The sequence below is a fragment of the Atractosteus spatula genome, chromosome 2, assembly GCF_055471065.1.
Source record: "Atractosteus spatula isolate fAtrSpa1 chromosome 2, fAtrSpa1.hap1, whole genome shotgun sequence".
Classification (NCBI taxonomy): Eukaryota; Metazoa; Chordata; class Actinopteri; order Semionotiformes; family Lepisosteidae; genus Atractosteus; species Atractosteus spatula.
In genome coordinates, this window is record NC_142707.1 from 16,888,623 (window position 1) to 16,914,102 (window position 25,480).

At 35.0% G+C, this 25,480-nt stretch overlaps 1 protein-coding gene across 1 annotated transcript in view; it reads left to right on the forward strand.

Moving 5' to 3' along the window:
* Positions 1 to 25,480, forward strand: part of ush2a (Usher syndrome 2A (autosomal recessive, mild)) — a 405,544-nt gene that overhangs the window by 204,701 nt on the left and 175,363 nt on the right. Inside the window, exons 37-38 of the mRNA XM_088939657.1 lie at positions 11,602 to 11,778; positions 23,999 to 24,149. Of these exons, the coding sequence (XP_088795783.1) occupies positions 11,602 to 11,778; positions 23,999 to 24,149 (328 nt within the window). The remainder of the gene's footprint in view (positions 1 to 11,601; positions 11,779 to 23,998; positions 24,150 to 25,480) is intronic.

Sequence of the window (25,480 nt, forward strand, 5' to 3'; positions counted from 1 at the left end):
TCCATACATTTATGAATGTATGAACTGTATGAACACATGAATACTGTGTTGAATTGTGATCAGCAAAGGCATTTACAACAAATTCAAGTCTCTTTAGACTAGTACAGAGAATAAATCCTAGGAACTTTATTCAGGTTCTCAATGCTGACAAAATTTGACAGAGAAACATCTAAAAAAAAGCTTTTGAAAGACAAATCAAGACTATAAGAAAGAAATGTTAGAGTTTCAAACTACCAATGGACTTGAAAGATATGGTTGGGGGAAATACAGAAGCTCGGTCCCTTCGCATCTGCAACGCCTTTACTGTTTTAATGTTTTAACAATCTTACTGTCATTTAGCAGTACCATTTCAGGTAGATTATTAAACCACAATTTACTTGTTATTTTGATGCCGCTCACCATGAATTTAAACTCACTTTTAAATATTAAAAATGATAATCCCATGGCTTTTAGGGATTTATACCACCAATTTAACTTATTAGCACTCCTGCGGTAGTTTTAAAACCATCACCGAGTGGAAGCTGCAGTTTTATGCCAGTTGAAACATGAATGCAGAATGGTGGTGGCTTAAGTGTTATTAAAATGGACCATGATTCAGATTTCTTCTCCATTTTATTCAGTTACAGCATAGTTTAGATCCATATAACAGATCTCAGAATCTTAAATCAAACATTACCTCAAGAAAATGGAGCTAGGATTGGTGGATGGTGACAGACTAAGTGATTTTAGGAAATTTGGATTTTTTAACTCAAATTTCTCTTTCAATATCAAGCTAAGATCTATTCCACCTAATTGGTAGCTTGATAAGTTAATTTTGTGCAATTAAATCGATTTAGGTTTGCCATAGAGTTTGAATATTGTTTTTAATCATGAGTTTTACAATTTTCCCTCTAACATTAATTATATATACGTCTTGTTGTTGTTAACAAATATTTTTACTTTAAAGTATCATGACTGCAAGATTTAAAGCAACAAAATCTGAAACTATTACCAGCCTTAATGATTTTGAAAGCCATTGTACATATTTATGTTCACTGAACAATATAAATATTAAAAATGGATGTTGTCATAAGATTGGTCAATTTCACAACTTTGTTTGGAATATCATGTTTTTGGTCAACTCAGTGCAACACTTTATTACTACTCTCAAATCAGAAAACAGCAATCCACAATCTCAAAGGAATGTCCTACTCTAGATAGTCTAAAAGAACAAAATTTCTAGTCTCAAACAGAGAAAAATAACACGAGACTTGGTTCAAGTGTTCAAAATCCTTGAAGGCTTTGACCAGGTTAAACCTGTGGACTTCATGTGAATCAACAGTGAAATACTAATCAGAGAACAAAGGGAAACAAAGGGAAATTTAAAACTAGGAACTTTCTCTAAACTCCCACAATCTTTGTCTAAACAAGGAGACATTTCTTTTTATAAAGGGGTGTTGCATCCTGGAACATAGAAATGTATCATTCTACTGTATGCATATATGCTTTTACAAAAACAATATAAAGATTTTGGACATTGATTATTTTGGTGTCATTTTGATTGTTAATTGATCAGTGATATCTCATCACGATACCTCTGAGTGACTTTAACTGTCGTGTAAGCACTAAATCACCTCCTTATTAAGGGTGTTGATTTGGACACAGGTAGTTTTTAACCAGTGGGATGTCAAAACTGATGTCAATCATTTGACTATTGTCAAATGACAAACAGTCATTTCTTACTGGACAATGTTACAGCCAAAAAGTATGTCAATGATATGCCATGATTTGGAAGATGATGAGTTACAACACATTGCCACATCATCATGATCCATGTTTTCACACTGTCAATTAGAATGCATCAGTAACACCAGGTCACAATTTCAACAGGTAACTGTCTCAACTATAAGGAGGCAGCAGGACAGTCAAAATGTGTGGGTGAGTGTTAGGATATACCCAGTCAGTGGCCCTGTGCTCTTCAATGTTAATCAGCACAACAGAATACGGTGATGTTAGCAATATCTCAAATGATCTCACCAGCTGTGGAATCAGCTCCCCTTTAGCAGTGAATAAAAATGTGTTGGCCACTCTCATGGACATCAATGAATGTGGCACAGATATGCAGATTATTGAGTGCAACAAAACAATCGAGGGGGAGGTCTAAAGTGTGACAACTTGAGTAGGAGGGCAGGCCTCACTGCACAGCGGAGTGATGAAGTCCTGGGACTTCTCCTTCTTGTGGGCTCATCCTGTCCTATGCAATGCACGTCTTCATGCCAGACTTAAGCCCCATTGAACATCTGTAGGATGAGCTGTGTTGACATGTGGCACCCAGGGCTCAGAGACTAGCAAACAGGCATATGCTTATCTAGGTTGCATGAGGGGAATGAGACAGAAAACCACAAAACAACATCTGCAACGTTGTGCAAAGAATCCGTTACAGATGTACAGCTTATATTGCTTCCAATAGCAGCCATACCTTTTCCTATCCTGTGACATTCAGTATGCACTCTGCTGTAAAATAAATGTAAAATAAATTTACATTTGCCAGATTTGTTCAATATAATATGTAGATCCCTGCTACAAAAATAATTAATTAAATAATAAAGAACTTTGTGAATTGTTGCAGTTATGTGAAGTCTCTTATGATGTTCAGTAGCATATCTTACCTGTGTTATTTCAGATCTCCACAAATGGCAATTTTATTTCTTTCAAAATAATTTTAGATGATATGATTAAATTTATCACGTTACTGTATGTAACACCTACTGTACAAAATTAAATATTAATTCAGGATGTAATTGTCAAATTCTGCATTAAATACTAAAAACAACAGCAGATTTCCTTTTAGCCTTTAAAAACTTTATATTTTGAATGTAATGACAAGTGTGCTCCACATTTTGTGTTTTGTAATGGCCAAATATATAAGCAATAAACACAAGCATTTTTAGTCTAGTCTTTAAAAAAAATGCATCAGCCGAAAAAGTTCATGTATGCATTTATTTCACAGCTAAATTACTGTACATACAAAGTGTGATGTAAAAAGCAGAAAACTATATACAAAATGTACAGCATTGTGCTTTGTGGTAGTCCAAAAGGGTATTTAAATATTGCTTAAGTATACAAGATTGTAATTGCCAGCAGTATTCTAGTTGAGTACACCATAGAACTCTACTGTAGTTCACTTTAATTTTAGAAGTCGTTTAAAGATGGAAATTAGGACATTAATATCCATGCCACTCCTGCCTTTATAAAGCAATTCTGCTTACTTTAGTAACAGAAATAAATGCAGCTTGTGCTTTCCATGTCATTTTGCCATGTCAGCTCTTAATTGTTCTGAGCTTGGTTTGATAGTGCAGTTCTGCATGACCTGTAACCAAGTAATTACCCTGTGTACTCAGGATCACATTCCAACTCCCTTTTCACTCTAAAAATAATACTTTATAGCACATAATCAATAAACCAGCATTTTATTAAATTATATATATAATATATATTGCGCAACGACACAAACCACATTAATATCATATCTCGTCATCTACACGACAGTATACTGTATATTTCTCTCAGTGATTTTAGTTTTTTTACCATTTTCTTTTTGTGCATTTTCTCTGGTGGTATACTGTAACTGCCCTGTAATTATACTGTATGTCCTGGTCATTAACACTTAAAATTCCTGAATGGTCAAAATGACCACGATACCTATTTAAAGACTTTTCTGTCAATTCATGTAATTGCTAAGAGCTCCTGCATTTTTTTTTAGCCCCCAGAAAATAAATCGACAAAGATACCATCTGAACAGAAAGAAAGACTTGAAATTTTCACATATTGACAGATTAACTTTAATTACAAAGTCTCATATTTGCAATGCCAGAGGAAATGAGAACAAGGTGAAAAAAGTTAATGACACAAACAACCACAGCTGTTACTGACGGTTTATATACAGTATTTTGTCTTAATTGTGAATGAACATCTTGGAAATCATAGATACATTTACAGAATTTCATATAGTGATCAAAAGTGCCACTGCACTGTAATTGCTTTTTAGGTTATAACCTTTATAAATAACTTTGATAAAAACTCTTGTCGGGATATCTGTTTAAAAAGGATCTAATACTACATGTGCACATCTGAGACTATTAAATTTCAAAACAGATATCACTTCACCCATATTATAATAATACTGTATGTACCATGTACCATTGTCTTTTCATGCACAGATGGGTCACAACTCAGAAACCATCTCTGTCTATAGATTGTATACATTTTGTAAAATTGAAAGAAAACATTTTCTTCAATTTGAAATTAAAATAATGTTTTGATTTTCTTGAAAACAACATGGCATAAAATGTGGTGAAGCTGACAGTGTTATATTTACTGGTACATGATCTAGAGTCTACAAATCTACAGTATATAGACTACAAGAATCTACAGTATATAGACTGATACATGCTCACAGATTCTACATAGTATAATGCAAAGTCCTTCAAAGTATAATTTATTCCACTACTGAAATTAGAATGTGAATTGTGGAAAATGTAGAAGAGCTTTAAATAAGGAGCACACAACATTTGATTTAGTGATCAAACATTGTTTTTACCCTAGTATGTTTTCTGCAAGTATGCAGTTGTAAAACAAAAACCTAAAAAAATATGTGCATATCGCTACCTTTTCAAAGGATTTCACCCATTTTAATAGTTAACACAATATTAGTGGTTCGATTTTAACAGTCTTTGCAATATTGACTGCAATCACCTTTGTTTTCATGTGACAGCTACAATAATATTTTTTCAGCATTCTTTTGGAGGGTACTGTATTTAGGGTATCCCACGCACAAAAAAGAAAAAAATTAGATAAGATGTTGAACACAGATTAGCTGTAAATCAGATTATACTATTAAAAGTGTTATCAAGATGTTTATCATTGAAAGAACTAACCAAAGGTGTGACTATGATAGCACAGATTAATTTTAAGGCTTTATTTCTGCAACCCTGCCATTCAAGTTATAGAGAGGGTACCCAACAAAAACATGAATAATTGTTCATTGTCCTGCAAGTTCTCAACCCAATATTGTAATCATTTTATGGTTTGATCTACTAGTCAGTGGCCAGTTCTTTTGGTTCCACCCAAAGAAAATGTGCCCGTATAATTCCATCTCAATTCTTTCTTCTGCCTGACAGCTGTGACATACAACATCAAAATCTGAAAACTTCAGCAGAAAAGGCTCAAACACCTAACTTTATTTTGGATTTAACCTGACACTCACAATGTGTCCAGTCCCAGGGGTTTTTGTGTGTGCATACCAATACATTGGAAAACACAAATGCTTCTGCTTCTCCTGTATAGGCACCATAAAAAAACTTGAAAGTACCTTTTTTGACAAGTAGGAAGAGCAGCTTATGGACTCAAGATTCTAATCTCTATGTACAAGCAGATGGAGCTGACCTCTTACAAAGACTGGCATGTCCTGTTCTTATGCAGCAAATTCTTTGATGTATTCTTCTGAGAAGAAGCTGCAAGATTATGAGGTGTAGTGATTGATTCGAAAGGGAGAAAAAAGAAATTGTACAGATGATCCTTGGACAACAAAGCAATGTTTTTATGTTGCTTTCTGTTTTTGTTGTAGTTGTGGTTTTTGAATGTTATGATGTACAAGTAGGATTAAATAATGCAAAAATTCCATGCTCCTTGCACATAATTGCACTTTGTATATTTTATGTTTCCTTTTTTGTGGGCTCCTACAGCTCCATCTATCCCCCTTCAGCCCCAAGTCATGTCACAGTGAGGCTGTCAGTCTGTCCCTCAAGTCTTCAGCTCTGTGTAAATGTTTCAAAGACAGGGTGCTCTCACACGTCAGAGTCCATTTGCTCACCTGCCCCTCGCTGTAAAATGGATTCCATTCTTGGCAGAATTCTCTTTCAGTCCTCTCTACTGAGAAGTTTACTGATTTCTCCCAGTGGATTCAGCTGGAATTTATCGGTTCATGGTTGGCAGTCACAGATTAAGGTAAATGTCGATCCGTAATGACCCTCTACATGTTAGTATTGCAGTAAAGCCAGGCTTTTATGTCAAAGATATCGGAGTGGGAGCTATTACACATGACAGGGGTGATCAAGGGACTCCAGACCAAGGCAAGCATTATTAAATATTGACTAGTTCTGTGATTTATGTAGAGCTGGAGGAAAAAAAAGTGACTTTTTAACCATTATATATTCTTCAGCCACTGAAAACTGGCCGTTTATCTCCTAGTGGAAATAAAGCACACAGTGCCTGCATATTTTTATCCAGGGTAAAAAGAATGAAAAAAGTGGTTCTAAAATGAGATGGATGCTTTCATGTTAGCATTTCATTTTACCAACTGCCAAAAGCAGAATAGGTAAATTGGAGGCAATTACAAGATTTGACTTAAAGAGGTTGCTGAGCTAGTCAAACTGGGGCAAGAAATGATTCGTTCTGGGAATAGAACTCAGATAAATTCATTAAAGATTGTTTATTTTTGCTTTAACTGAAATTTTATCACACTTGTTTTTGTTCAAATAAAAAATGAAGAGCCGTGCCACATCTGTACTTTCATCTTGCTAACGGTCAGGAAATGTATTTTGAAGTCCTTTATTCACTTTACACACATCATGCCTATTGATTTCTTTATGATACTGCATTTGAAGCCATTAGAATGGCAGGAGGTTGAGGTTATGTACTTTAATTCTCAAAGCATGCCTTTTTTGTATGACTGTATGATTGGTGAAGAAGTGTGCTGTAGAGTTAAGAAAATTAATTTCTTTTTAATTTGAAAGCTGGACCGTATTTCCTGGCATCTATTGCATTAGTGTAAGTGGTAGTAGATTGGGTCTGTAATAAGTACCACTTGACCTCTTTAATGGTTTATAAATATGTGACTTTGTGTGTGAGGGAATGTACATATAGAAAGTAAGCTGCCTACAAATAGGTTTTTCTATTCTTGCCTTTTTTTGTTTTACTCTAGTGCCTATTTAGAGAGCTTATAGTTAAACATTAAAAATACAATTTTTCCTATAATATTCACCAATCCATTTTCTAAGTGCATCATCCAATTCAGGGTCACGGGGAGTTATATTTAAAATATGTATTTATTTAGATCACATTTTTCATTTTATCTGTCCATCGGTCTTTCCATCCATCCCTCTCTTTTGTCTGTGTCTCTATCAGTCTATCTGTTATTGGAATGAATGATAATTAGCTCTTGCCGTTATGCAGTGCTGGGAGGTTGAACCTTCTAAGGAGGCTTCTAATTCCACTTTTAACATAATTAATTTGGAAGTCTTTTTAGATGATTCCGCCTCCCAGCATTGTGAAACTGTTAATTAATTCACATAATTCATAGAGACTTCACACTCTTAAAAGACATAACCCTGAAAAATGTTCATTGTAAGATATCTGTCTTACCTTCTATTAATACAAGCTCTTACACACCTGCAGACTTTAATAATATAGACTGTATTCTAAGTTTCATCATTGGTCCTCTGTAAATTCTCCTTATTGGCTTTTATTGGATAAGCTACAAAATGAAAGCAGTCTTTAATTATTAATTATTTCATTATTAGCAGTCTTTATTGTCTTTAAGCAGTCTCAAAAAATGTTTTGTTGACAGCATAGATGAAAAGGTCTGATATTGACGTTCGATTAAAGGTTGCAGTAGACTGTATTCATCAGTCTAGAAATGATATGGAACAGGAAAATTACAGGTCAACTAGTATAATAAGAGGGAAACAATAAGAATGTGTATCTAAAATATGTAGTTACTATACTGTATAACTGCTGTACATGTACAGTATGTATGCACAGAAATATTGGCAGTAACTCAGTTATTTTCTATTTCACTCTGCCACACCATACCATGTAATATTTTTTAAGTACACTTGTGTGGCATTGACCTTAGAATTGGTGGTAAAGATATTTATCAAATTAACTTGAGTGGTAATACTTTTATCTGCAGCTCCACAGATGTACTGTATGTACAGTTGTAGATATTTGTCAGCCGTATACAATTTTGAAATCAAAGATACCCAATAGTGTATTTTAGTCAGTAATCTCACATACATAAATTTAATTGAAATCTTTCCTGCTTAAGACAATAAGGGAGCAACTCTCTGGCCAATGCAGCATGTACAGTAGTCACCCTGTGTCGCACTGTTAGCACTGATCTCCATGCCTTCAATACAAACTACTCTTATGTACAGGGATGACATCCATCATTGTGCTTTTTGCTGCGAATGTTAACATATTTTTTATTTAATGGTCAATTGCTCTTTTCCTCACATAGCCAGGCTGGTGAACAGCCAGAATAGATCTTTGCTTCACTGTCATGGGTTTTGTGCTGTTGCTCAGGTCACATACTGTACCATACTGAGTTTTGCTCCTGTGCTTCTGATGGGCCTGAATGAAGTCCTTTTTATTTATAGTAGAAATGGATTCTGTTAAACAAGACTCACACTTATTCATTTATTCATTTCCTTTTTGAGTTTTAACTATATTTTTTATTTTAAAAATGCTACACAACGCTTTTCAGCAGAGAATTTTGTGTGTTTAACAATTTCAGCTGGAAATAGTGGTTACGGATTACATTTCTTTATACAGTATATGACAGTTAGTGCTTAAGGTTAAATGTGTTTCCTTTCTGTGAAGCCTTCAAAATATTACATTTTATTTTTGAATTGTAATATAATTGTGTTACAGAATATAGATAGGATGTAACAGCACAATTGTTCCTTGTAGTACTAGATGAAACTTGTGATGTTTTATTTTCTGACCTTTCTCAGAAGCTAAGGCAGGTGGCACTTTAACCCTTTAATTATATATCATAATCCAACAAATGAGTTTGATTTCTGATGTGTACTTGCAGGGGTTAAAAGTTTAACATTAACATTTTTTCTTTCTCTTCAATAAACATAAATCAATTTTAAACTGTTACATATGCCTTAGTGGTAGAACACGGGTGATTTGGGGCATTCTTTTCAGAGCCTTTGACTGGGGCACAAAGTGGTCTTTCTTTATGTATTAAAGGTGAGTAGGAGATATACTGTCTTCAACCAAAATAAATTATGACTCTTTTACTACCGTAATTTGTCAAATAGGAGAGTTTCTTAAAATAGGCTTTCATAATCTACTCCAATTTCTGCTTTTCTTCACAAAGCTGAGTATTTAATCCTGTATCATTTAGTATCAACTTTTATTTAATCATCTTAAGTTTAAATATGCATAATCAAGGTTATATACTAGACATTAATGAGCAAATGTTATTACAAAACTTCAATTATCAAATACAGCTGGGAGTGAGGCCAACTTAGAAATCTAATTTTATTAACATAATTAAGCATTGACTTGCCAAATAATGACTATTGCTCTTTTCAACTTATAAACTGGGATATAGTGCTAAATGTAGACATAGGGTATTATGCAGAGTATTTATCACGTAGTATAACTAACTCCAAAAGAAATATTGTGGGACCAATAGATATTTCTGCAAATTTTTCCATTATTTTAGCTTCAGCTCATGGGCAGATGGCCCTGCCTCCTCCTCTAGAATCCTCTGATACGATACACAATTCGTACTTCTGTCAATAATGGAAAGCTGTCCAGGTCTTGAGGCAGCAAAGAAGCCTTAAACTATCAAACTCCCATCCCCATAATTGACAGTTGGGATGAGGTTCTTCTGTTCAGAAGCAGTATTTGGTTTTCACCAAACATACTGTAATGCTTCTCATGGACACCAAAGAGTTCTATCTTCAAATTGTCTGTCCAGAGAACATTATTCCAGAAGCCTGGTTGATTAGCTAATGTACTGTATGTGCTCTATGGCAAACTTCAGAAGGGCATCAATGTTATTTTTGGAGAGCAATGGTTTTCTCCTTGGTATTGACTGAACACAATTCTTCAGTCATTTTCTGCTAGCTGGTCATTAACTGTCACACTAACCAAGAGTGTCCCGCAGTTCCTTGATGATTATCCAGTTTTTTCTTGGAAAGATTTTAATAGGATGACCACTGTTTGGTAGAGTGATTGTGGTCTTGAACTTTCTCCAGTTTTTGTACAATCTGTCTGGTAGTGGATTGGTGGAGCTCCACATCCTTAGAAATGGTTTTATAACCCTATCCAAGCTGATGAGCATTAATACTCTTTTTCTGAGGTCCTTAGAAATATCCTTAGATAGTGGCATGACTTGTTTCCACACTCTTAAAGCATGAAAACCAAGCTCAAAACATTTCCAATTTTTATATGGGTTTGGGCCTTCCAAACTCAGAATGTAAGATTTATCTAAAGAAACTGGGGAAACTGTTTCACTTTTCACATCCCCTGTCCCCTTTACATTGTTTGTTTAATTCGTACATCATTTTGTTTCAAGAGACATGAAATTGGTTACTATAAACCCTACTGAATATTTACAGTATATATAGACTGGCTTTGATTCAAGAAGGTTGTCATGGTAAATCTATTACATTTCCCTATTTACATTATCTTTGGAGTTCACGAACTTTAAATCAACACTATAGATAAACCAGAAATAAAACCAAAAATGATATCTGTTTATCTATGTATAGATAAATGCAATATAAAAAATGTATCTATGTTCAGACAATTTGAGATACAGAGAGGCTGGCGATAACTAATACCTCTTTAAAGTTACTCATTTTCTAAAAATACTGTATAGGTAGGTATTCTATATCCTGGCTACATTGGCTCATCTGGCCAGAGTTTATCTTGATTTCTATGGTGTTAAGTGGACAAGAAGGCATGGGATAACCACCAGCAATTCTAGGTCCCCATTTATGTAGATACTGTAGGTGCACTGGAATGAAACTACATTATAGAAGTTAATTTGTTTTAATTGTGTTATTTTTATTAAATAAATCTACTAGTTTGCAGCAGCTATTGGCATCATCTCTGCTTATCTGAAGCTGCTTAGAGTTCAGTCTGTTACAGTTGCCTTTACTTGTCTGATGTTCATTTCTCACTAAGGTCAGAAATGAGGGCATTGACCAAGCATATAGAGTTGGGTTAGAGTACAATTCTGTGAATTCTGGGTGATTAGTATTTTTTAGATAAACTGCAGTTTTTGAAAAGCCATATTCATGTCTTTGTTCTGTGACTGGTAATAATTCTTAGTAAACACAGGCATTTAGTAAAAAAACAACAAACTTGAGTGAAGAAATGGATTTCTTTATAGATAAATCTAAGGATAAAACAACCCCTAATTTAGTAGATTGAGATGATGAGATTTAAAGGTCTTGTAATGTTAGACCTCTACATAAAACGTTTAGCCCCACATATCAGCCCCATTCATAATATTTTTGTCAACCAAACTAACACTTGTTACTGGCCTAACCACTAGTATAAAAATGAACAACAGTAATAATAAACTGTGTGACACATAAACATAGTATTTGCCTATCATCCTAAGGCAGTCATCCCATTTGTTCTCCTTAGATCACTCTAAACAATTATTTGTACTGTTGTTGTTTTCAATAGAGGAAATATTAATGTGATATCTTAATGCAAGACAACAAATATTCATTTTTCAGTTTCAGCTTGATGTTTGCCTGAATCCTCAGTAAGGGGACACTACCAGCACTTGTGTTTATTTTACAGCTGAAAACTACTCTTTGAAGACTGATACCAAAGTTCTGCACAGCAGTGAAGAGGCAGGGGAATGGGTGTCCATTGGTGGATTGGTGTCTTATTCTAACTACACTATTCAGGTTAATGCCTGTAACAGCCAGGGATGTGTAATAAGCAGTCCTACAACAATAACTCTACCTCCTGGCGGTAAGTTGAACTTTGTTTTTTCCTAAAATCTGTTTTGCTTAACTATTTTTTCACATCTTTTATACAAAAAAAGCATTTCTCCAAGATTTTTTGTTCTAAATTAACACCCTACAGTTAAGGTTTTACAGAGGGATTGTCAATATAGTTATACTTAGTTTTACTATTACTTCAATACCAGCTCTCCCAGTAGATTTGAGACCACATTCTTATGTACAGCTTTCAAATTATATACAATATATGACAATAAAGCATCCCTGAGGGAGCCACTGTAAAATATTTTCCAGCAGAAACCAGATTATGTCATTGACTCAGGCCCTCCTCCTGCAGGTGGTTAAAGGATGCAGGAGTGTTTCTGTCAGCAATACCAACAGCCTACAGTCTTTTTGGGCTATATATTTGTAACTGGTTTTAAGAGAAACTCCCAGAAGGCTGGCACAATCATGCTGGCATTGCCAAGGCTTAAGGATCGGGAGAAGTTCAGTTTGTCAGAGCTTGCATGGTAAGCCACACAACTCTGTGTCTTGTAATTAGCTAGGACCTAATGTGCTTGCAATGTTATCAACAAGCTACATCTGCACTCCATATCATACCTTAGCTCTTCTATTTGTGCTATGTTTACAGTGTGAAAAGTAGCAGATTGTCTGCTGTATAAGTAAGAGGATACATACAGTATATCTTTTCCACATCCATACCTTTATTTTTTTCTCCTCTTACTATAAAAAACCCCCAAAATAAACAGAAACAGCAACCTTTAACCCTATTGCATCTATGAGGAAAGTTTGCATTTACCAAAGTAAAGGCTTATGAAATTGTAATTGAAAAAATATAAAAATGTATCTTTTGCTAATTAGTCCCTTTATGAATATCAATTTGTGAGTATACTGAACAAACTGCTTAATGTTAAGTCCCATGTTTGATAGACACTACATTATCTTTTGTACTTCATTTTGAATCATAAACCATTTGAATTATCCAGGGTCTAGCAGTGAAGCTACTATTTAAATAATAATGATTACATGTTATTTTCCATGCTATGATGTCCTATGTTAACTTTTCAGATCATTGTGATCCAGGTCACAGTTCTGAAAGATTTCTAGAAATGTAACTACTGTATATTTGTCCTTTCTAATCAGAGAACTCAGTAAAACTCACTTCTGGCCTTGCCTCCTTTATCAGTTAAGTTCTGTATGGAAAATGTGCAGTGGCCCTTACTGCCATGTAAAGACATGCATGTAAAGACCATTGGAGTATTTGTATAGTCACTACAGTAACATTTGAACATTGGTAAATAGAGTTTATCTTACAGTACATGCATATAGAGAAGGTAGTGCAGCAAGTTCCTTCTGTAGATGAATAGTGCAGAGCAAATTTAATGCAATCTCCACTAGGGCTTTGTTTTCCACATCAGTCTTGCTTTGCTTTTGCACACGTGTGGTAAATTGTGCATATTGTCTGATGCATTTTCAGCTATACAAGGTAAGTGCTCAGGTGATATTATTATTATTTACTGTGTATGTTAATTTTGTGTTTAATTACTTTACAGTGTAGGGTAATGATTTAATTATTGTAATTATAGACTTTTAAAACAATTCATTCTTTCAGCATTATTTAATTTCTCACTATACATACTGTATGAATGGGGGAAGTTTCCTTTCTCTTTCTACCTCGCATAACTGCTAGCTGCTTCTCTCTTTCTAGCTTTCTACCCTCCTCCATGATAAGCACACATACTGCTTAACCATTAAAATACAAGAAATGCTGGTGAGCCTGTGATTCTGCTCTCCTGTCCCTCCTTCCTTACATGCAGTCAAAGCTAGGACAAATAAGGGAGGATTGCTACAATATCTTGAACAGTAATTTTCTATATGTATAATACAAAGACTAAGAAATTGTCTGTTGTGACATAAGCCTTTTCTTAGTGGCTACTCATGGTAGCTAAAGAAAAAAATAAAAACATCTCTTCCAAGCTGGGGAGAAGGAACACTGGAAGTTTATGATAGCATTAAGGGCATACCTTTTACATTGTTAAATTGTTGTTGATTTTAATTATGACTCTTATGGCTTTGAAATGTGTCTTTTTATGACCGTCCTTGCAAATGAAAGGTGACAACTCATTGGTTAAATAGGCTGTGGTTCATGCTTCCTTTTAGTTAATGGTGTGAAAACTTATTAAGCTGATTTACACATAAAATCATATTGGAAAGCATGTGCTATGTGCCGGAGTATGTGTGTTTAAGTTGAATGAAATTAGCCATGGAGGTTATAAAAGGAATCCTAAGTACTTTCATACCACTGAAAAATATAAGACATTCATAAATGAGCTATAATACATGCCAAATGATAGCAGAGGCAATAAGATATTGTTTTGAGGAAGGGCTGCAATGTTGTTTTAAAGGGATTTACTTTCAGAATAATTTTTGGAGGTACAATCACAAAGATACATACAGAGGGATTAAGATCCATGGCTGAGAACTAAAGGCCACCCCAGGCCTTAACTTGCTTTCTATTGAGCTAGTTTTAGGCCATACTGTGTTTTGCATGCTGTGCAAAAATACATTTTCTGTGTATGCCACTGACCCATCTTCCTTCCAGCAGGATCAATGGGACCACGTAGCTAATCCCAAAAGTGATTTTCTTCATTCTATCATGCAGGGTTTAACTACCTCTGTTTGTGAATTTGGCTTGTCAATACTCTTTGGACCTTCAGTTTTTTCCTAGTCATGTGCTCCCCAATAGAATTATTTAGCACTGTAACATTTATGTTACAAATCAAGATGTAGAGGGAGGTCATTAGAATGCATTCATTTCAAGATGTTTCCCATAGACAGTAATGAGATTTCTTGATTACTGAAGAAAAGTAAAACTGATAAAGATAAAACAATACACTGAGAATAATAAAGTGAAAAAAATAAATTTAGAAAACAAAAAGTACTTAAAATCTGTTATTTGAATTCTTTAATATATTCACAAATACAAAATACTGCTGTGAACCCTTACTCAGTTTGATATTAATTTAATTAAATTGCATGATGAGTTTATTAACATAATCTGTCCCCCATGTAGTGCTTACTACCTGAACATTAAAACCTTGTGTTTCACAAACTGCTGGTACTGTTTGTTTCCCTGGAGACACTTGTTGGTATTTCGGACACATAGAACCAAAACATACTGATTAATAAGCTGGTGACATTGGTGCTGTCCCTTAATTTGCTTAAATCTAATAGGCTCTTTTATCAGTCAAACCCATATAGATTGCCAATTGATTAGCTAGGGTCAGCCATGACTCTGCATGCAGTTAAAGCATGGAACTGAGTAGTGAAGACACTGTTACATATTAATAAGCCTGGAAACCAGGAGGACAAATGTACTATATGGTCCTCAAAGCAAAGAAAGAAGTGAAGAAACTTCTTCAAGATGTTCAAGTTCAGAACAAAGGCATTAGAAAGTGTATAAATTTTAAAAACCATGCTTTTTCCCCCCTCAAGATCTTTAGGCTTTTCTTACTTGAACTGAAGCCTTGTCTAGAACTGTCCTTGTTACATCAAAGAACAGAAAGGGTAGAAAGCTTAAAGATACAGTGGAAACATAAAAGTGCATAGTTTAAAATGATTAGTGACACTTCTGATATACAGTACCTGAAATAGAGAAACAGAAAGACATTTCTAAGTATTTTGTGAAACAAAGAAATATAGGAATTAACTTTTGTCAGCTATATTTGAACTGTGACGGTATCTTAATGTTTCTGAAGTTTATTTGTAAAAAGAAAGTATTGGATACATATAATCTTCATTTTATTTTAATCAAAAGATGATTTCATTGAATACCATGTTTTCATTAAGTGTTTTAAAAATATGAGTTGTGGTCTTCTTAATTCCATGTGAGCTTATGTTATGTTTCAGTGAGGTTTGAAGTTGTGACAAATGTATGAAGTGATCCATATTAATAGATGAAATGGAAGTTCCTAATTGCAGTTTGGGAGGGATGATGACAAATAAGCCAATTTTGTCCAGCTGTTCTAATTCATAATAATTTCTGATGTTAGTAATACACTGTATATATCATATGAAAACTCCTATTTTTGCATTACCTTACCCACTTGGGTAAGTCTTCATTCTGAATGGGGGACTGACCGTCCTTGTCCTCTGGCCAGGGGTCTGCCCCTTAACCAAGCACGTTAAGCCAAAACCCATTGCTGTATACAGTACTTAAAATACATCTGCAGAAGCATCTGATTCTTGAGTGTTATTATTCCTTGTGAATTGTGGTTGTATAAAGTTTCACAATAATTCAGGGAGACACAAATACCACAAAAGTGGTTTTCATTTTCCAGAACTTTGAAAGATAGGTTGTAGATTTTGGAAAAATAACTCATTACACTTTCCCCACATGCTGCAGCATCAGTTTTATTTTCCACAGTGTAAATCCTGCCCTTTTTTCATAGAATGCTGTCTGTGACAAGTCCTCTTTCATGCAATGTTTTCAGTATAATAATATGTTGCATTCCTCACCTCTTTACAGGAGAACACTGAAATGCCCTCATATCTTGGACATATAATTCTGCGCACTGACAGTCCCTGCTTGAACATGTAAGGGAAAAAATGGGATTTCAAGACACAAAGGCATCCAAACTAATGCCTATGCAAAACTGCAGAATTAAAATCTAATATTGCTACTGAAAGTACAGTTTTCACACTTCACAGAGTGCCATGCACTGTGAACCCCATACCGGAGAATTGTACTGTTTCTTGACAGCTGACTTCAGTTTTCAGTGAAGGAGAGGGATTAGCATACAGACACTGCAGTGACAATCAGGAGAGAATAGGGATTTTGATTATGGTATTTCTGTATAGTTACCATAATCTTCTGCAAATGTACTTTTAAACTGTGAAGTATTTTAACACATATTCCCTCAGCAGCCCATTTTGGCAAAAAAAAAATCATAGTCATACATCATCCTCCACTCTCCTATTACTTCTCATACATAATAAGAGTATGCACACCCACCAAACTGGAGTGCCTTAGAGAGATGGTTGTTTTGCCTTTGTTTCACTATTTTGCTGCTGCTGAAACTTTTTAAATACATTTTCCTGCTTTAAAAACACACAAGATATTTATAAAAACAGGAGTCATAAATAGTTAATTTTTGTACTTAGCATCAGAGCTTATGCCACCTAGCATATTTGGCTTGCGATAATCTAAACACAAGCCCGTCCAGAAGTGTCACATGAGTCATTCATCCTGAGCCATACCTTCCCAACTACATGAGGCAGGCCTCCCACTAGCATGCTTGAGATCACTGAGTAATTTATTTCATCACCTGCCAGAAGCTCATCGGGGTACAGCACAGAGAGTAATAACAAACAAAAATGCAATTAAAGTAACTAGGTGCAGTGGCTTATGTGTAAAAGAACTTGTAAATTCCTGAGACTGTTTTAAGGAACTTGCAAAGTAGGAGTGAATAAAGTAAGCTTGATAAAATGTATTGTACTGGATAAAAATATCAAGTCAAAAGTGACTAAACAGTAAGACTCTCTTTTCCTTTAAGTAATATTTTTCAAGTGTATAATATGGCACCAGAAATGCAAAGCTATTAATTTGTTTCAATTGTATCCTTCAATTGTATCCTGCTGTGTATTATGACTGTCTATTTTATTACTTTTATCTTTGGGAATATTCAAAACATTTACGTGTTGTATTAACTATCAACTAGTAAACATCTGGCAAGGCTTTTTATTTTCCATTTGATGTGATAAGCTCCGGAGCAACTACAGATATCTTGCTGTTTGTTAGAAATGTCTTATTGGCACATTGAGCTTAGGTACTGGCCACTTGCTGTCATGTTTCCTTTAAAAGCTTTTACTCATTAATTAAAGAATATTCATGGAGCGTACACTGTTTGGGTTCATAGTGTGAACAGTATTGAAAAAGAGCTTTTATTCACTAATAGTGAATGACATTTAAATTTTATTTGCATTTAGAAGAAATGTGACATCATTTGCTCCAAAAGTGCTTAATTGCATGTTAAAAGACAGCAAGAAAAGATTTTTCTCTTACTCACTACTAACTGAGTGTGCACAGAATTCCAAAGCAAGGACAGTACTCTTCCTTCCCAGTATATGAAGGGAAACGCCAAAGGATTGGCCGGATTTACATATCACACAGAGTAAGTTGGAGCGCAGTGCTCTATATGGAACAACAGAGAAACAGAATCAAATGAACTTGATAAGAGGATACTCACTTTCTCATTTGTAGCCTTTCTGGTGTTCTGATAAATCAGGTTCACTGATATTATCACTTATCAATCAGTGGCTTAATGTTAACAATGTTAAATTAGGGCTACAGTTACAGAACAAGATGCTTCCCATGTTACACCAAGCAATTTGACAACAAAAAATAATTGCTGATTTTAAGCCTAGGGTAACAGATAAGATATGAAAGTAGTGTTCAAAGACCATGTGATGCTTTAAACAAAAATTTCTAGTCTGCTTCTCTGGATCACCTAAATATAGTCCAAAAAGCTGTTGTTTTAGCTTCATCAACGTATTGAACTTAATTCTGTGTTTTTGTAATAATGTTTAACTTCAATATATCTGAAGCTGGAGTGCCACAATGGTAGTGGATTATGTATGCCGAAGGAATCAGACAAATATACAGTATATACATACGTTTTAAATAAGTTTTATAAGTGTCTGAAATATAAAGAAATGACAGTCAATTACTATTGCCCAGATAAGACTTACAGTATGCAACTTTCTAACAACAACAGGAGATTTTCATACATTTGTATCCTAAATCAGTGCTGTCAGACTACTGATAATTTTAAGGGGGGGGGGGCAGTTGAAAGACTAGAGTATTTATTTGCCTGTATTGGTGGGATTTTTCTGCAAACATTCATTTGTTCCTTGTGATATAATGCTATCATGCTCTTTGCAATGACAGCAGTGTTTTTAAAACTTGTCATTTTTTTAATGAAACCACCAGTGCATTATGAAAATTGAGCCCTTGCAGTAAAACTAATTTCTCTCCCTGACATGAGTGATGGGTTTGACCCCCCGATGTGCCCAGATGCTTTTCAGATTCTGCCAGAATGTTTTTGGATTCTGTTAAGTGTTCACCATTTTTCTTTTTTTTTTGGGATGATAGGATTTTTGTTGTTTAGGAAGATTTTCATTCAGGCAATTCTTTATTGGTTCCAGTTTTGTGTTGAACCTATGCTATCCGTTTCTTTAAAATGAATGGAATTAAAATGTAATTCTACATGACATTTATGATAATTGTGCATGTTAACCTGAATTTTAAATACAATTCTGACAAGGCTCAAATGGAGGAATGAGATTAATCATTCTTTTTATATATATTTAAAATAAAGAGAAGGTAGTCTTCATCTGTAAAAGGGTAATAATAATTCTTGATTGTTTCTCAGGCTCCGCCTTTGCTTGAAATTGTGGCACCTCTCTTAGTATTTACCCTGGTCTAAAACTCATAGCTCTTCGTCATTCTTATAAGATTACTACAGACGTCATGTCATGGTTCTCATTTAAATACAAGTAAACTGTCTTCTGCGAAGTACATGTAAATGTCTAGGAATCCTAGGGTTATTTTTCAGCCAGAAAGCTGGCTGAAACTCAGGCAGGTTTTCGTTGAAAGCTTTGGCAGCACAAACAGTCAACATTAAAGAACTTAAAACAGTAAGAATAACTTACATAGTAAAATAAAACTGTAAAATTCAACATACCAACGTGATTTAGCATTGGAAATTCTGTGCATCGAATTACCTTTGTTTCAATGCCATTAGAGCTTTTAGAACCTTTGATGATTTGTCCTAGCATTAGAATGATTTTTGTATCTTTATTCATTTGGGTTGTTGCATTAGGATACAGTTTTGCATTTACCAGTTTCATTTTGTTTATACCATTCTATATTATGTGTTTTTTATTACTGTTTTTTTAGAGTTCATTGTTTTGATTAGGAATTAATTAGTATTAAACTAAATACTATAAATATTGTCATATATTAAAACATGTAATGGTGAAGGAAAAACTCACCATTACAAATTTCCTGGAGGATCACATATCAATACTTTGAAACACAGAAACTGTATAGAAAATATTTAATTTGGACCAACCAAAGGATTTGGATTTGTGCTTTGACACAAGCACATACTGTATCTATACATGTTGCCTTGCAATGTGTATTTACCATTGACCAAAATTATCATAGTTTGATATATTACAAATAACAAAATTGTCCATCCATTTTCTAATCTCTTTACCCAACAGAGGTAAGCAACAGGCGCAAGGCAGGGTACACACTGGACGGGATACCAGTCCATTGCAGGGCACACACAGACACAAACACCAACCAGGGACAATTTTCCCATAAGTCAGTTTGCCTGCCAGTACTGTATGTCTTTAGACTGGAAGGAAACCGTAGCACCCCTAGAAAACCCACTTAAACACGGAGAACTTACAAACACCACACAAACAGGACGCCAAGAATTGAACTCAGGGTCCCAGTGCTGTGAAACAGCAATGCTTACCACTGCAGCACTGTGCCACCATTGCCATGTAATCATTTTTCAAATGACCTTTTTTTATTCAAAACTATAATGGTCAAACTAGATTATGTTCTATGTCTAGGAAGCTGATTGTCGGCAACAAAAATATACAGATGGAAATTTGCAGAATGCAAGTATTCAGGTTCTTGGTGGAAGCTTTTAAAATAGGCCTCTGCCAGTATTGCTCACTGTGAAGGTAAATTTATGCCCACTCATCCTTGAATAATTATTCAATTTCTTACTAGTTTTGTTCTTGTCTTCAAGTCTCACATAGATGAGACTATCAGATTTTCTATCAGATTCAAGTCAGGACTTTGAAGAGGTCACTCAAGGAGTCAACTATTCCTGTGTTGATTTTGCATTGTGCTTCATGCCACTGTTCTCTTGAAATCTGAATTTTCAACCCAGTATAAGACTTTTCTGATTTGAGCACATTTCCTTCCAGGATTCTGATGTACTTTATGCCTTTTATTTTACCCACAGTCCTTACAGTGCTCCCATTCCCTTGAAAACAAGTATCCTCATGACATGACGCTGCCACAACCATGCTTAATAGTTGATATGGTACTGATTGGGTGAAGTGCCACATTGGACTTTGCAGTTAGACCAAAAAGTTCAATTATTGTATTGACTGACTACAAAATCTTCTATCATGTCTATTGTATTATTTACAATTTGTTTTGTTGTAAACTCGAATGACACTGACTCCCATTGCAGGCATGGAACTTCTCAAATTGTTCACTGTTAGCTTCTCAGTGGCATCCCTTAACCAGTTCTTTCAGTTCAGAAGGTTGGCCTTGAATTAGTTAGTGCCTTAGTGGTATATTGTTAAATTTGAAATTTTCTGGTAAGCTTTTACTGATCTGTGCTTCTATACCGCTTTTTCCATTATGTGTTTTTGAAACCTCCATTGTTGGTTTGTCATATCAGTATAAGTCGTGGCTTCAAGTTAAATATCTAACTGATGGAATTTAAAGAGACCATACTGGAAATCCCTAGATCAGCGAGTGTTGACAGCAGGCCATAGCATAATAGCTGTAAAAGTAACAGTCTAGAAAATAAATTGGATACATAATTATTGTCATAAGAAAAATACATACCAAAAATAACATAAATAAGAATTTGTTATAGTTATGGGCATTCTACACAAGGGTGTCACAAGGTGCATACGTGAAGAAGCAGTTGTTAATATGGTAAAAGTAAATACATAAAACAAAAAACAAGTTCAATTATTGTGTTACGCCCTGACGAGCTCCAGCACCGCCGCATTAGCTCCACCAATTACCAATGCGCATTCCACACTTGCTAGAGACTCGCTGGGGCCATCCTCTAAGAGATCAGGCCAGGCCTATCAGGCCAATTAAGGAGCCTTGCACTGTATTTAAGCCCTGAGGAATCATTCCTCAGGGCTCAAACATTAAGTCACTAACCCTGCCTTGAGTTTGTCTCAGTTTCAGGTTCTCAGAAGTATTTCTCAGTGTTTTTTAATCCTCAGTTTCCAGTTCCTCAGTCATCATTGCCACTAATCATCTCTTCATCACCTCAGACCTCAGCCTCTGCTCTGCCTGCTTCAGCTGCGCAGTTACTGCCTCAGCTGTTTCCTCTGTCATCGAATAAATTCTCTCAATTGCTGCATATCTTGGCTCATTGACTCTAATTTTTAGGTTCAACCCCTTGTCGGGCCTGGCATAACATTATGATAAAAAGTTGGAATTCTTGGCCTTTTGTTACAACAACATCATCCTACCTGGGAACCTGCAACACTTCTGTTGTTAATTTATTTAGAATACTGTTGTTTTATATATTACTGCAGATTTTGTTTTATTTTTTCCTACCTGATACTTATTCCATATTAATTCCATGGATGTAGCCCACTGTATATGAAGGAGGGAGTTCAATGGGGTATTTAAATTTACAGCAGTTGACAAAGCTTGATTTAATCTTCAAATTAACTCATCTTGGAATCCACTCTAATCTATATTGGAAAGATATCACCCAATCACCTTAACCTAGAATGGACTCTATATCTTAACATTATATTATTACATGATATTATAAAATTTTCTTCAATGTTGATGCTTAATTTAACACTTGTGTTGTAGAACTGCACTACAGGGGTACTGTTTCTGAGTGCACTGAGTGTACTGTTATAGTAAGAAACTGAAATTGTTTGTTCTTTCATCTATTCATCATGAAAGTGAAGGAATCTAAACTGGCATATTATATTAAATGAATTACGACCATGCTTTCTACCAGGTGGACTGTAAAACACCAATGTAGAAAAATAGTGAAAAAAGGTAGATTTGAGCTTGATTAAAGCCTGTAATAGCTCTGAGAACTTAGTCAATGTCCTTGACTTTCTTTGCTTTATAAATTGTTTAATGGGCTGGTGCCACATTTTAAATTCTAAACTCAAGAATTATCTCATAGTTTGCAGATATCAGGACATTCCAGTGGATGACACAGAATACAATAGAGGAATACCACTTTAAAACTTTAAGATATAAGTCTTGAATTTAGTTACTCAATGTACTATATAGTATAAATATGAAAAGCATGGTATGTAGTGCTTTGTTGATATGAAAATGCTTAACATAAAGTATCATAGTAACTTACAAAGTATCATATACTATTCTACTTAAAAAATCTCAAAATAAATACCTCAGAAAATATCAAAATAAATTGACATATCATTACATTTACTACTCACAAATAAATGTAAATATATTACTAAAAAGGTACAGTAAATAGAGCCGTAGTATTAATAGTGGACGCTGCAGCTCTCAATACTACTCTGTTGTTGTTGTCTTCCGAAAACAGTGGACTTGGCATATTTGCATCAGCCCATATTTCTGTAAAATGAGAAAAAATTTAAGCTGGTGGCACTAGAAAGAAAGGAAGTTTTAGTTTTGTTGCACTAAAATATAGTGACTAAATGATTGCACTTCAGGATTTCCAATGTAAAGATTAATTGCATTTTTCAACACATTTTGTGGAGTACAAATTACTTTGATTAAGGATATAATAAAACTGAATGAATATTTTACAGAGCATTTCTTAATATAACTGAAAACTGCAGAGGATCTATGCTTTGTTCTGGCAGTGATGGGCAGTTGACTTGTAATAATTAGAGGTTCAGTCGCACAGAAAATGTGCTCATATAAAATTAATCTTAAGTCCACATCCACATCTGTATTAAACATTAAGCATTAACCTGAGAAATTCTACTCTTTCTTGTATAAGCCCATAAGTTTTGCATTTTCATTTAGTCTATATTTAGAAGAAATGTATTTAAAGTAGTTAAATTCAATAACTATTATCCTGGGGTGGCCAAAGAACATTTGTTTTTGTCTTTATGTGTACAGTAGATGTTCAATTTGATGAAAGTGTAACCCACCTTGTTATAAATAAAAAAAACCCACAAAGGCACAACAACATTTAATTAAATTTTGGATGTACATTCACTTCACCAAAAGCAAAATTATTCTTGAATCTAGAATACTTAGTCAAAGAGAAAGGAAAGTGTTAAATCAAATGGACCATGAGGAGTGAAGCTGCTGAGCCCGTGAAACTGTTTTTCCAGTTTAAGGAGCATTTCGATTCTTCCCCAAAATATGTCCACCATAGTTTGCTCTGCTCTAATTCATCCATGTTGTTCGACAGCTCCAGATGGTGTGCTGCCTCCTAGGCTGTCATCTGCCACCCCAACCAGTCTTCAGGTTGTGTGGTCGGCACCAGTTCGCAACAACGCTCCAGGCCTGCCCAGATACCAACTCCAGATGAAGGCTGCTCATTCCACTGGTGACATTATACAGTAAGACTTTACATTTTGTAGTCTTAACATATCTTTAACTTAAATAACTATGCATGTCTTGTTTGTAAATAATTCATTTAAAAAGACTTTCTAAGCATTAGAGAAATAAAGCCACACATCTGAGATTGGCTGATATAGCCCAAACGTTTACTCTCAATTTTGAAATAATTAATTCAGTGGTTAATTGGAAGACAGTATTTAGTAACTGTTTGATAAAATGAATACATTTACCAGCTAGATCTATTTTCATAAGTAATACTTAAAAATAAATGTTATGTCATACTTACACTATTCATTTTTTAACGGTTCTAAATGTGTTAATCAAAATGGAGTTTTTCAACTTTTGTGGTTTAATAAGTATCAATATCGGAATTTCAATGATTTGTGCATACTACTGGAAGTGCATACTTCCGTGCATTAATTAGAATTGTGCATGTATTTTTGTATTATTATTATTTTTTTGTATTAAGGCTTTCAGAATTACATACAGTATGAAATCTAACTGGTATTTAATACAATTGACAATTGCCAAAAATCTTTTTGGCTGTCTTTTTTGTAACTTCAAGTGGGTCCTTCATAGAAATCAATGTTCTGTCTTTATAAGCTTACAGAGACAATCCACCACATATTCAATTCTCCACCTTCTCATTGTGACTGGGGAAGCCATGTAAGCCTGCTATAAGGCAAATCACTCCAAGCCCAAACATATGAACAATTGGGCAAACCAAACAGACAAGGGGATTGATTTATCCCTACTGTGTCAAATATCCTTTTATCATTACTTGTCCATGCTCACTCTGTTTGGTTGCTTGTTGGAGAGCGCACCGGCTCTCCCCTCCCACATGCAACCTGTAGAGCTTACTCCCCCAGTGACCTAAGCCAGGACGGTATCTTCTCATTCTCTGGAGACATTGAGCAGAACATCAGGTCTTCCTCTCTTTCTGACTTTGAGCAGGGTTCTGGTGGATTGGTCAACTCACTGTCCTTCCCCTTCAAAGGCACCAGGGTAGCAACCAATTGTCATCTCTGTTTGGTTGTATAGCTGTCAGTTAAAGGCAATTACGACACCATTCAGGGTTAATGTGTGGGGTTGCAAACCTGTGATTGACAGGGGAGCCTAAGAACAGGATCAGATGGAACAATGCATCAGTACACTTGGCCATATTTGGACAACCATTTCCTGAAGGAGCCCTGGGCAGTTGGCTCTGCCCACACAAAGCTTTCCTACCAGCTTTGGTAGAAAAGTGAGTGGGAGAGTCAGAAGCACTTCAAGACAGAACTGAGACCTGTGGAAGAAGGCAGTTTTGTGGGACACATTATGGCAGTTGAAG